The sequence below is a fragment of the Vanellus vanellus genome (genome assembly GCF_965231255.1).
Source record: "Vanellus vanellus genome assembly, chromosome: 6".
In the NCBI taxonomy this organism is placed as follows: domain Eukaryota; kingdom Metazoa; phylum Chordata; class Aves; order Charadriiformes; family Charadriidae; genus Vanellus; species Vanellus vanellus.
The window spans coordinates 9,300,898-9,313,549 of NC_138911.1; the positions used below are offsets into that span (position 1 = coordinate 9,300,898).

The following is a 12,652-nucleotide window of genomic DNA, read 5'->3' on the forward strand; positions in this document are numbered from 1 at the left end:
AGTATCTGTTAACAAATCCCTCTTTCATTTTACTTTAACATTTTTATCTTAACAGTTATTATTAGTAGTAAACGTTGCGGCGTTGCTGTAGGTCTCTTAGTTTCCTGTGAAAACGATGAAATCTATAGAGAGCATGAAATGCATCTTTTTCCTATTGTGCTCTCGTGGTAAAATTCCTGCAGTGCTGTGGTTTGCGTTATTCTGATGAAGGGAGGAATAGGATTATGGATTCTACTGCAAGTGTTTGATGGCATACCCAGAAAATTTTACATTGTTTCCCACGACAGAGTTGGTAACAAATAGGGGCATTATACATGCGGTGTTGCCATCTGTAAGAGCAAAGAGGAACGGGTTTCAGCTCGCTGGAAGTACAGAGCGTGAGATGTGCGGGAGTCAGCCGTGAGAAGCTTTGAAATCCAGTTCTGCTTACTTTTTGTCTGCTTCCTTTCAAATACTTTTAATGTCATGTGTGATAAAGAGCAAAATGCTTAGCTTTGCAGAACTTTCTGCCAAAGTCGTTCCGCTTTCTAGTAGTCGGTTTCCAAACAGTAGCTATTGGCAGTTCTTTCTGGAAATGACAGCATCAGATATTTGTGCAGATATGTAGTGGCCCAAAAATCTTTTAGGCGTTGATTTATTTGGTTTGGAAGTCTAAATTACGGAAGTAGATCATAAACACATCGAGAAAAAAAATAGTAAAACGATGTAAAATTATCCTTTATGTTTGCATTCTGCTCAGAAAATATAGGCAAGACTGATGTTTTGCTTAAAGCTCGTGGGTGCCTGTTTTTCTCCCTGACAGGGATTCCTACAAACCATAGTAAACCCACCAGCTTCTCCCTGAGGGTGGATAACGCAGTTCCGTTGGTGACCCAAGCCCACGCAATTCAGCCGCTACAGATTCGAGCAGGAATCCTTTCTCAGGTTGGCTGACTTTCCAGTAAAAAACCTTACTTGTGGTGTTATTACTTAGTAAATATTTTTGCCCTGTAGAGTTCTGTGGCAGTCCTCCTCCTGTCTCGTGCTGAACGACAGGCAGCTCCTGTAAATTCAGTCGTTCTTTGCATCATGCCGTCTTCTCTGCTTCACCGCAGACGTGGTCGAATCAGACCCAGCAACTACTGGTTCCCGCGTGGCAGCAAGTGGCGCCAGTGGCAGCTCCTGCTACGTCTCTGGCCTCCGATCCTGTGGCTGGCCCACAGAGGCTTGGAGACTGGGGGTAAGTCCCCGTACTTCTTGCGCCATACCTTGATGGCTTTGCTTTAACGAGATCCGCTGATGCGATGCAAATGACTTGCAATTTAAAACCGCCTTTTATTTTTCCTCAGGAAGATGATTACCCAGGGCACCCATTACAATTCAATGATACCGCAGCCTCTTTTAACACATCAGATAACCTTGTCTGCCCCTCAGCCGATTAGTGTGGGCATTGCACATGTTGTCTGGCCTCAGCCTGCAGCTGCCAAGAGGAACAAACTGTGTCGGAACAGGTTGGTAGAATATTTCTAACACTCGGAGACGGCGTATCTGTAGTTGCTGTTCAGTGGGCAGGGGAATAGCCCGTAAAAGTAGCGTGTTTGTTAGCGACAGTTGTACTTAAACAGTCTTTTGGGAAAATTTGTTCTTTCTGCCCTGACTTTTTAGTGTTATTTTGGTAATACGGACTAGGTGGAAAAATACTTGCAGTAGTGAGAGGTGTTAGCTCCCGTTGGTTAGTATGTGCCTATCACGATGGCAAAGTTGTCTTTGTAGCCTTTGGGAAGGTATAAAAATATATTGAGGTAGCTCTAATGAGATATTCCGAAGCTTATGTGCATGAGGATATATCAGCTTTAGGCAACTAAAAATAAAGAGATACTATATAAGAGGGTTGTAAAACGCCTTATGATCGTTTTAAGAATAGTCTGTCTTGCACTGGTGGCCAAAAATACTCCAGCTGCCCTCTGAAGAAAATATGCCCCACTGCCATACAAAGTATTTGGGAAGGTGTGGGATGCTCAGTAGAGGGGAAAGCGTGGGTCGCGGAGGGGCAATTTCAGCAGTCTTGTTTTAAGCCAGGTTTTCATCCAGGGGCTACCAGCTTTTGTTTTCAGGGAGAACCTTTGCAGGAAATCTGGCTGGGTTTTGTTTGCTCGTTTTGCACCTGAACAGGATTTTCTTTTCTTTTTTTGCTTATGAGAAAACGGGATTGTCAATGTATTGTGTTCAGTGCTGTTGCAAATTTCAGTCTTGGATATTACTTAGTTTGGATGCGGCAACGTGGCTTCTTATTAGCAAGTTTCTGGATTCTTTTTTTTTTTTTCTTAATGTCTGAAATCATATATGCCAAGTATTTACGACTGCGTTTGCTGATTTGTTTTTCTTCGTATTAGTTTAGGAAATTGGTGTTTGAACCTACATTGCTTTCTGTTGTTTTTGTTGAAGACAGTAGAGTTTTCAGGTCTGTCGGTAGAGATTCACTAAATATCAAACGGTGTGTTCTCTTCGCAGGAGCAATGTGTTACAAAATACCAATATCCAAAACTCAGCCTTTCTATCTCCAAAGATACTTAACCTGAAGGCTGTAAAGAGAATAAGTTGCATAGAAGCACAGGACAATCATAACGCAGAAGGACAGGAAAGTAACTGTTGTGAAGCGTCGGTCAGGCTGGACCCTGATTCATCTCTTTCAAGCAAACAGCGCCAGGCTATCTTCATTGCCGGTTCCCCCAGCCCCGCAGTCAGCGTGATCACCATCAGCAGCGACACAGATGAAGATGACATAGGACGAACACATTCACTGAGAGAGTAAGAACCGGCGTTTATTTTTATTAGGGTGTTACTTTAATATAGCTGCTTTAGCGCGGCTACTGTATTTAACAAATGCCAGATAGAAAAAGGCAAACGATGCACTTCTAATCAGATTTCACTAAGAAGTTAGCGCTGTAGCAGGACATTATTTGAAGGTGAAAAATACTTTCAAAAGTCTGCCTCATTCATCTATGTACGTGAGGCATTTGCAACAGGAAATAAGTAACTTCTTATTCTTTTATAACAGATTCGGTTAAAACAGAATACTTTTATCTCCAACATACGTTTTTTTTTTTGCTTAATACTGTCATACCCTGTTTATTTGTTGAAGATCAGTCTTCCGGCTTTGTATAATCAATGTTATCGTTCCAGCAGTAGCATCCAGGAGTTCACATTACATACATATGGGTTAAAAATACTTGGCTAACAGTATGAAAAGGTCTGCATTTGGGTACAAAAGTGGATGCTGAATGTGGTCCCCCAAAGGAGTTTTCTTTCACAAAGCTGTCAAAGAAGCATGTATTGTTTTAAATGAGCAAACATGAAATTTTAATGTTTGCTCGACTTTATTTCTACTTGTAATGATGCTGAACTGGAGGAACTTGTATTTTAAATCTCGACTTTGCCAGATGTTTCAAGGTTCTGAACTGTTGTATTAAAATCTCTTATCTACTTGTTTTAGTATTGATTCAGTAAAAAATTTATTGAGTCGGTAGGCTTCCAAAAATGCATGTTTAGTCTAGAATTTCCAAAAGAACTCAGAAAATATTTAAAATCTGGTTTGGATGTAAAAGAAGCAATGTTGATTTACATTTAAGGGACCTTTTCTAATATTTGCCCCCCTCTTTATTCCATAATTAAACCTAAGTCAGTGGCGTACGGAAAGAACGAATGCGAGATGGTACGTTTGCTCACTTTCTTTTTGTGTGGTAGGTGTAAAGGTAGCCTTGACTGCGAAGCCTGCCAGAACACCCTGAACATTGACCGCGTGTGTTCTCTCAGCAGTCCTGATAGCACCCTGAGTACCAGCTCCTCGGGCCAGTCTAGTCCATCTCCTTGCAAGAGATCCAACAGGTAAAAGCTGTGCTCCTTTCAGCAAAAAGAAAGTTCCTACTATACAGCAGACTCGGTTTCTAATAAAAAACGCGAGGGTTTTGTTATGTTGCCGTCTGGTGAGGCTAAGTGATGTATTTAAAATTTACTTTATTGGCCTACAGTTGCACAGCATAGACTGTTCTTTTACTGTTCCTAACAGATCCGTCTTGCTACACTGGAAGTTGTCAGAATACTTGAATGAATGTTTTTTACACAGAAAATATAAGCATGTTGCACACAACTTCCTTTAGAGCAAAAATCTTCTGAGGTTGCAGAATTAAGTAAGCCAAAGTAGGATGTGACAGTTTTGAAGTTACCAGAACATCTTTAATTTTTGCACCTTCTTGTTCTCCCTTTGTGTATCTTGTATTGTAATCTTCAATGACATCGATGCCTTTCTTCTTCTACCAAACATAAGCTTCACTTATGTCAACACTGTTCATACGAGCAGCTTTTAAATATTTTTATCTTCACTGCTTGATGCCTACTTCAGCCTTTATTTTTGCACATTATTCAAAACTCAGTCTTAGAGAAACATTCAGCGTAACTCTGAAGATGAATGTCGTTTTTGCTACGGTACCCGAGAGCTTGACACTAAGGTGTCTATCTGTGTGGTACCCATAAGATGTGGAACTGTGACACAGTCAGAAGTTCCCACTGACTTGAGATCTTCTGCTTGAGGCTTTTCCTCTTATTTAGGTCCCTGCCCTTCAGGTGCTAATATGTTGAAACTTTAGTTGTGGGTGTGAGTACTTGGCACTTCTCCAAATCAGATTTCTACATAGGAGTTTGGGGACCAAGAAGTATTCAAGATATATAGTTGCTGGTATTGGTGAAAAGTTTGATTTGATATGATTTACTCAATATCCCATAGAAATTCTGTGACCTAGGGATATAATTAATTTTTTTCAAGCAACCTGTGGCTGCCATAAGCATGACCAGTTCTTCTAATTTTATTCAACAGTTCACTTCCTTTGTTCTGTGGAGTAGCTTGAGGTATAGAAAAGAGCGATTCAAACTCAGAGCGGTTTCATTGTGCAAAACAAGTAAGATTGGAGTCTTAATGAAAAAAAGGGTTTTTCTAAGTAATTAAATAATCTGTCACAGCGTGTATTGACAAGGAAATGCAACTGCTAGTCTGTCTGGGCAGTTTTATTTGTTTTAAATTTTGGACAGCCTGACTTAACGATGCTTATAATGGATAATTTTTATATATATAAATGATTCTGCTCATATAAACACAACCCTCTTCCCTAGGAAAAAAAAAAAAGGGGGTGGGGAGTGGGGTGTGAGGGGGTGGGAGACTTTTGCATGAACAACTTTGACATCCATTTGGTATTCTGTAAGGCCCCAAATCTTTGGTGAACAAATCTCTGCAGTACCGGGCACTGAGTATGCCGGAAGGTGTAGTGAGTTACTCGCTGTACTGTCCAGGGCTGGGAGGAAGGCACGTTCGGAGGAGGTGACATGTATAGTCCGGTGAGTGCTAGGAGTAGGGAAAGGTTTTGTTTACTCAAGGCGCAGTTTTGTGTTACGCTTAATCCAGTCTCACGGGTTTTTGGGTGGATTGGTTTTCTGTCAGGTTACTAAACTGATCCAACTCATCTGCAGCCACAACTGCTAGATCCAACGACGAAAGTATAGTAATGGAGCGCGTGGGTAGTTTTTTCATTTTTTTAGCATTACTTCATCATGTAGAAGATAATCCCAGACAAATTTTTGCCATTTCTGGGACTTCGGAGATATTGATATAAAAAGTTGCCAGAGTTACATAGATTGACTAAACCAGGTATATTTCCCTGGTCCTATTTTCAAGCGTTTTGTCATTTCTGCCTGTAAAACAAGAGAATAACTAGAAGAGTTTGAAGAATTTCCACTCAAACGGTTGAATTTTAGTAAAGATTTAGGTAACAAGACATGTCTCGTACTGGGAGGCATCAGGTAGTCTTACTGGTTGATAGTTAAAATTGTCAGTCCTTCTTATGATATTCTTTAATACCAAAACTGTAATTCACCCCTCTGTAATTCACCTTTATGTCAACAGCAGAGGAACGCGTCAGATTCTGGTTTCTTTAGCGTTTGACTTACAGTAAGTCATATAATTAGTAACTTGAATCAAAAGTTAAGAATGTAGAAATATAATTAATTGCTCAGTAGTTGTCACAGTATCGCTATTTGTTACTTAAAAAACTATTCAGAATTACCTAGCTCTGTTGACTAAGACCTCAGGTTTTTGTGCCGGCCCTCATAGTGTCGAAGTACTTTTCACAAAAAAAAATAAATTTTATAAATGGTTTTCTTTATATTGTCCTAATTTAATCACTGTGCTATAAGGACCAGTTATATTAGCTATAAAATCATCAAAGGACTTGACCATGTGTTTAGGGATTAGTGAATTCGCTGCTATTCCTTGTTTGTTTTAGGTTAAGCATGTATTCCACCAGTTTGTAACATAAACTGGAGTTTTCTAGTTTATAGAAATTCTTAATTCTCATGCCTATCCCGTCTAACCAGGAGCTTTGTTAGCACTTACACTTACTTATTCATCACCCCGTACTGTTCTTTTTACCTCCATTAAGTGAATGGTATCTCTTGCTATCTATATAATCTATACCTGGCACAGTCCCAGTTGAAGACCAGTCAGATTTCTCTTTTGTTGTTGTTAGTGATGTGTCTGTGATGTACCTTTTGCTTGTGTAATAAATGATACATAAATGAGATGAAATATCTTTTCTGGCAATATAGCTCATTGCAAATTAGTTTCCTTTCCCAGGTTGTTTGCTACTCGCTGCCTAAAAGGTATTTGGTTCTGGTTCCACTGACTGAACTGTGGTCTCGCCTTTGGCAGCTGGCTTGTACCATCTTCTTAGCCCTTTCTTCTTTTGATACAAGCACGGCGCTTCAATAAACGTTAGCAAAGGCTATTATTATGAGTTGGCTTCTCTGCCTCTTCCTCCTTCCAGCTGCTTTGGTAAAAGCAGTGGTTGAATAAATGAGTTGCACCACTTGACCAGCGTGGATTTCACAGACCACAAGCGTTAAAATAGCCGCCGTGTAACTAGAAGGTTGCGTTTGTCTCCTCAGTCTAAATCTGGGACAAAGAATCTATCAGTCACGCACAGGCAGCGCTCTGTGGAGGAGCTTCAGGGAGACCTAATTTTTCCATAGATAAGGTCTAGTGTAGGTGCTGGTGGTTGCTGTGCAGCTGAGAGGGAGCTGCCTGCCCCTGTGCAGATTGCTTCCTCAGCGCTCTCTATCCCATCCTGACTCTCGCGGGCCCCAGGGACGGCTTTTCGCAGGCTCCGGGATGTGGCTGATTCCTAGAAGGAAATTAGATCAGTGTGTTCTCATTTGCTAGCATAATAACCATCGGGAGAACTGTACGTTTTGATTCAGGAGGAAACGAGATAATCTTCTTCAGCCTTTTATTGGACCTAAAAATCTAAACTTCAGGTGGTTTATAAGTACAAAATCTTTTAGAAAATAAATTACAAAGCGGATGCAAATAGGGTTACGCATCTTAGTCTTTACGTAGAAGTTATCTTCTCTCTCTGAGCCTGGCAATTTATGGGTAGAATGAGTTTGATTATTGAAGTGCCATCTGAATGTCTGTGCTTGTATAATTAAAATCTAACATCTTTATCCACCTTTGAGTAGTTTCACTTCCCTAAATTTTGTGTGGTAATCTAATAAAATGCATCTATATTATGAAAATGTATTTGTTTCAGTGCAATACTTTTATTTTTTGATAGCATGTCAGATGACGAACAGGAAAGCGGATGCGATACGGTGGATGGTTCCCCAACTTCAGACTCTTCAGGACACGACAGCCCGTTTGTGGAAAATGGCTTTGTAGCTAATACCAACAAAAACAAGGAAGCAAGAGCATCGGTTAATCCTGAAACCAAATCAGCCCTTTGCACGGTAGTAGTACCACCAATGAGACTTGAAAACAGGTTACATCTTGATGAACAGGTGGTGAATACAGGTAAGTTAGTTCGGGTGATTTTTTTTCTTTCTATACTTGTGGATAAGAATAGAAACTTGAATATTTATTCAATGGCCACACACATGAGGATTTTGACCTACTTATATATCTGCTAGGCTATAATAAACGCTTCTAAATTGTGTTGGTTTTTGACTTTAATTAGTGTGTTATTTTATTATTTCTCCCTGTATGCTGAAGCAAATGAAACTTGGTCTAACTTTTGTTGGAAGAGAATAGCGACAACAAAAACATAACGTTGTTCATTTATTTCTTTGAAGATGCTGCATGCCAGCCACTGAAAAAGGGTCGGTCTGTCCTGGGAAGAATAAACCAGTCTTCTATTGTAGGAAACCGTCAGCAAAAACTGACATCAGCATTCCATCAGCAACATCTAAACTTCAGTCAGGTATGTGTACTTACTCGCGTCTAAGAAGTGTTTTCTCTGTCTTGGGGTTCCAAACATGCTGAATGCTCACAATTTCAATTGCTGTCAATGGCAACTGCAGGTTTTCTACAGCTTGATTACAGAAGCGTTCAAATCTTGAAAAATGGATTTCAACTTACTGGGCAAGTCATAAGTATCTTTCGCTTTTGGTCATTTTCTTAAAGCAGCTGACTTTATTTTTAAAAATGCTAGAAAAGCCACGCTGGGAAAATTATCAATGCCTACGCGAAATCAAAGCACGAGACAAAATGAAAAATATCGCAGGATATTTTTTTTTCCTACATCCAAATGCCAAAGTGCTCATAGCGTGCAGTTAAAAACTGCGGCTGTATTTCAGTCTTGTTCTATTAGTAGTGTGCATGAAACTGCTTGTAGTTTGAGTATCCAGAGAATGAGATAGAGCCTAGCGAACCCAACCTTTGCTGCCAGGTAGTGAAGCTGGGGGAGAAGAGGTTGTGACTGTAGTTCAGCCCAGTGGTGGAAGATACCCAAAGTTAATTTAAAGGCTACTCTTTTGTCGTTACCCAACAACATAGTGAATGTGTCTGCTGTGGCTGAGAACTGAAGTTGGCACATCAAGTTTAAGCCCCTTTTTAATGAATTAACTTTGAGCTGTAGCTGCGCTGAGCTTTCGGTTAGATATCTGGAGGTACATTTAATGTAAGAGCAGTACCTGTTTGTTTAAGTCTTCCGGAGTAACTGTGAATATTAAATTGTGAGTTAAATACTAAATGCAAGCATGCTATACGTAGATAAGAGGATTTACCAATAATGCCTTGAACCGTTTCGATCGAAGGAAACATTTGGGCGGGTGACACAATCTCCCCTTCTTCGTGGTTATGCAGAAGGATTGATTTAATTAATTCTAAGCAAACCTTAATATGATCAGCATAGTATTAATTTTTAATCTCCTTAATGACTGCAGCTCCTCAGCCTCTTGGCAGAAAGTGTAGAACGTTATTTTCATTACAAAAATTTATACTAATCCTTCCTTCTTTGGTAGATGCCCTGTGTAGTTTGAAGTCTGCATCGTTTAATGGGAGTAATTGATTTTTAGTCTTTCTCTTTATAACTGTTAATGATTGCCACATCTTCCTGTGATCATAGCCCTAGACTTCTGTTTGCTAGTTGTCTCAGATATTTTCAATCCGTTTATTATTTTTTCTGCTCTCCTCTAAAATTTCTCTCCTATTTGTCCTCTTTGTGCCTCATTATGGTGCCCAAACTGAATGCAGCACTTCCAATTGATGCCAAGCCAGTGCTGAGTAGAGTGGAATAAGCACCTTGCTCATGTGATACATGGTATTTCTGTTAAAACAGCCCAGCATGGCATTTTATATTTTCTTTTTTTTTTCTTTTTTTTTTTGTTGCAAGAGCATTGAAATAACTTGTGTTCTGTTTACCATCTCTTATTGTCAGATTTCCTGTCTGTGCTACTATCTAAATAGCTATTTTTTTTTTTAAGCATTTAATTATTCCTGTCTATATTACTCTTGATTTTAAGTTGACTAGTTTTAGTGCATTATTCCATTTTTCAAACTCTCTTTATACTCGGAAATATTAAGACCTGCCCGTTTCTGTGTGTGGACAGGTTCAGCACTTTGGATCTGGGCCGCAGGAATGGAACGGAAACTATGCTCATCGGAGGCAGCAGGCTTACATCCCAGCCAGCGTTGCCGGTCATGCTTTCTCCCTTCCGCAAGGAAGTCCAAACCACACTACCGTGCACGCGCATCTCTCTGGAAGTACCCACCTTGGAGGACAGCCTGCTATTCTTCCGTACCCGTCGTCGGCACCCCTCAGTACTGCTGCCCCCGTTGCCCACCTCCTTGCCTCGCCGTGTACCTCAAGACCCTTGTTGCAACATCCAGCGTACAATATGTCTCATCCCAGTGGTATAGTACACCAAGTTCCAGTTGGCATAAACCCCCGCCTCTTACCTTCCCCGACCATTCATCAGACTCAATACAAACCGATTTTCCCGCCACATTCGTACATCGCAGCATCACCTGCTTACACGGGATTTCCATTGAGTCCAACAAAACTCAGCCAGTATCCGTTTATGTGAGAACTCAAATGCAGTATATTGAGGAAGCTCAATGATACAGAAGTTTGATTTAAGAAGAAACATGGTATTTATTAAATATTAGCCATGGCACAACAGGAAAATTATTTTTTTGATTCATGTAGACTTGGGTGCAATTTAAACAACTCTGAGCTTTAAAAAAAACTCACTTTTAATGTGTTTTGCACATTTGGTATAACTTGTCTTTGGTCATGTTATCTTCTTATATAGTAACTTTAGACAGGTGACTTACGGGAGCAGAAGTCTGGTTTTGCTCCTGCTATTTTTTATAAAATTGCCTTCTAACTAGTGCAAGACACGTCTACATTTGGGAAGCCATTCAGTGTACAGAACTAGAGCAACAGATGCACATATGTCAGCAGTACAGTGTAGAAGTAACTTGTTTGTATTGCGTATCTTGGTGTTTAAATGTTGAGTCACTTACCTAAAAGTTGAGCTGTTGTTCTTCACATTGCATGTGTCTTTTGCATGGGCAAAAAAAAAAAAAAAAGCCTAAACATTGCTCTTAAATGTTGTTGTCCTAATAATCTCAGCTGCATTGTAAACTGTTCCCACACATAGTGCCTTAAATATTTGAGGTTGTTAATGTTATTACTTATATATAAATGTTGAGGACTGCAGCACTTAAAGATTCAGATCTGCTGATTTTTTGATAGCGTAATGCTCATTTTTGGGTTTTGTGTGGTATGATTTTAGTATTGGGTGTGGTTTCCTTATCGAGAAGGCAGCATGTTTTGCTGTAGCCAAATTTTGCTGTCTTTTTTTCCCCCCGAACGAACTAGCTTCAAGACGAGACTTTGGTAGTGCTTAAGAAAAGTTTGATTCAGTAGCTCTTGAGTAGTGACACACAACACAGTATTTCATACTGGTAAATGGAACTGCAATACAACCTAAGTAGTTTATTTTAAAAGTGTTTGTCTAATTGGGTATAATAAAACGTTTAGAGGTGCGGTAGGCATGACTGGCTAGCTAAGGAGAGGAACAGCCGAGTGCTCATCGATCCGTGATGTGGTTTCATCTTAGCTTGAGCAAACCATGCAGTATTTAATAACTAGTAGCAGAATATTTACTGTTGAAGCTTGAAAAGATGTGAGTTCTTGGTGTGCAATCTTTCATTTATGCATGGGAGAGATTTTAGTCTTTTTACATTATAGTATTTGTTTTAGCCTGTTGCGGGTGTTTGCTTATTTAATACATTCCGTCAGGGACGTAAACTACATGCTTTTTGCGTAATTTTTTTTTCCTTAGGAAGTGTGTCTTTTCCGTTTTTTGTTTTTGTTCGAATGAAGTTGCTTTTGCAGCACCAAAGACTTAATCATCCATTTCCTATAAAAGGTAGCTACTTTTTCATAGACCTCAAGTATGCTGTAGTGTAGAGATGGGATTTACGGAAGGTATTAAGCTGAGGCTGTGTTTTAGCTTATGGGCAAGTAATAAATTGTATCATTTATCTTGAATGTATCATAGATAAGCTGCTATATAATGATTGCCACTTCAGATAGCTGTGAAATTAGGTGATTAACTAGTTCTTTCTTAGCCTTCTAATTTCTGTACAAGTCTGATTACATGAAATAGAAGCCGGGTTTTGGGTTTGGTTGTTTTTTGTTTTTTTTTTAATTTTATTTTGTTTTCATGTTTGAAGTGTCGTAACTACTATACTGTAAATGATGGAAAATGATTGCATATGTTTTTTTGGGGTGTGTTATTTGCATCAGTATTTTATCTCCATTAACTCTGAGCTCATCACTGCATATAAGTGGATGTATTGATGTAATTTAATTTTTTTTTTATGTTTTCATATTGGCATTGTGTAGACACTTAAGAAGCTGCATCTTGCAGGCTTGACTTAACTTTTTTTTAAAACAAAATCTGGAATACAATCCTTGCAATGTTGACTGGAATAAGAGTGCAAAGCATTTGAGTTTAACTCTGTCAATAAGCTAATAACTGGTAATCTTTTTCTTTACTCCACTAACACAAGCAGTGTTTTATTTAATGAATGTCTGAATGAAATAAATGTGCCTACATTTGATTTATTTTTTAAGTAATAACTAAAATACAACAGTATTAGATCATAAAAAAAATAAATACCAGCAGTACATTTTTAATCACACTGAAAATTAAGAAACCTAACTTTTCCCAAAAGTTTCAATGTTTTTAGTAATCGACTCTATGCATTTTGTACAAGCGTGTGTATATAAAGTATACATTAGAAGCTAGGAGTATCCTGATGAATTTGAAATCTTAT

At 39.1% G+C, this 12,652-nt stretch overlaps 1 protein-coding gene across 1 annotated transcript in view; it reads left to right on the forward strand.

The window, feature by feature from the left end:
- Positions 1-10,535, forward strand: part of HIPK3 (homeodomain interacting protein kinase 3) — a 57,199-nt gene extending 46,664 nt beyond the window's left edge. The window contains exons 8-15 of the mRNA XM_082485863.1: positions 803-924; positions 1,095-1,219; positions 1,329-1,490; positions 2,491-2,787; positions 3,724-3,864; positions 7,638-7,873; positions 8,152-8,279; positions 9,910-10,535. Of these exons, the coding sequence (XP_082341989.1) occupies positions 803-924; positions 1,095-1,219; positions 1,329-1,490; positions 2,491-2,787; positions 3,724-3,864; positions 7,638-7,873; positions 8,152-8,279; positions 9,910-10,386 (1,688 nt within the window). The 3' untranslated portion in view covers positions 10,387-10,535. The remainder of the gene's footprint in view (positions 1-802; positions 925-1,094; positions 1,220-1,328; positions 1,491-2,490; positions 2,788-3,723; positions 3,865-7,637; positions 7,874-8,151; positions 8,280-9,909) is intronic.
- Positions 10,536-12,652: the final 2,117 nt, after the last annotated feature.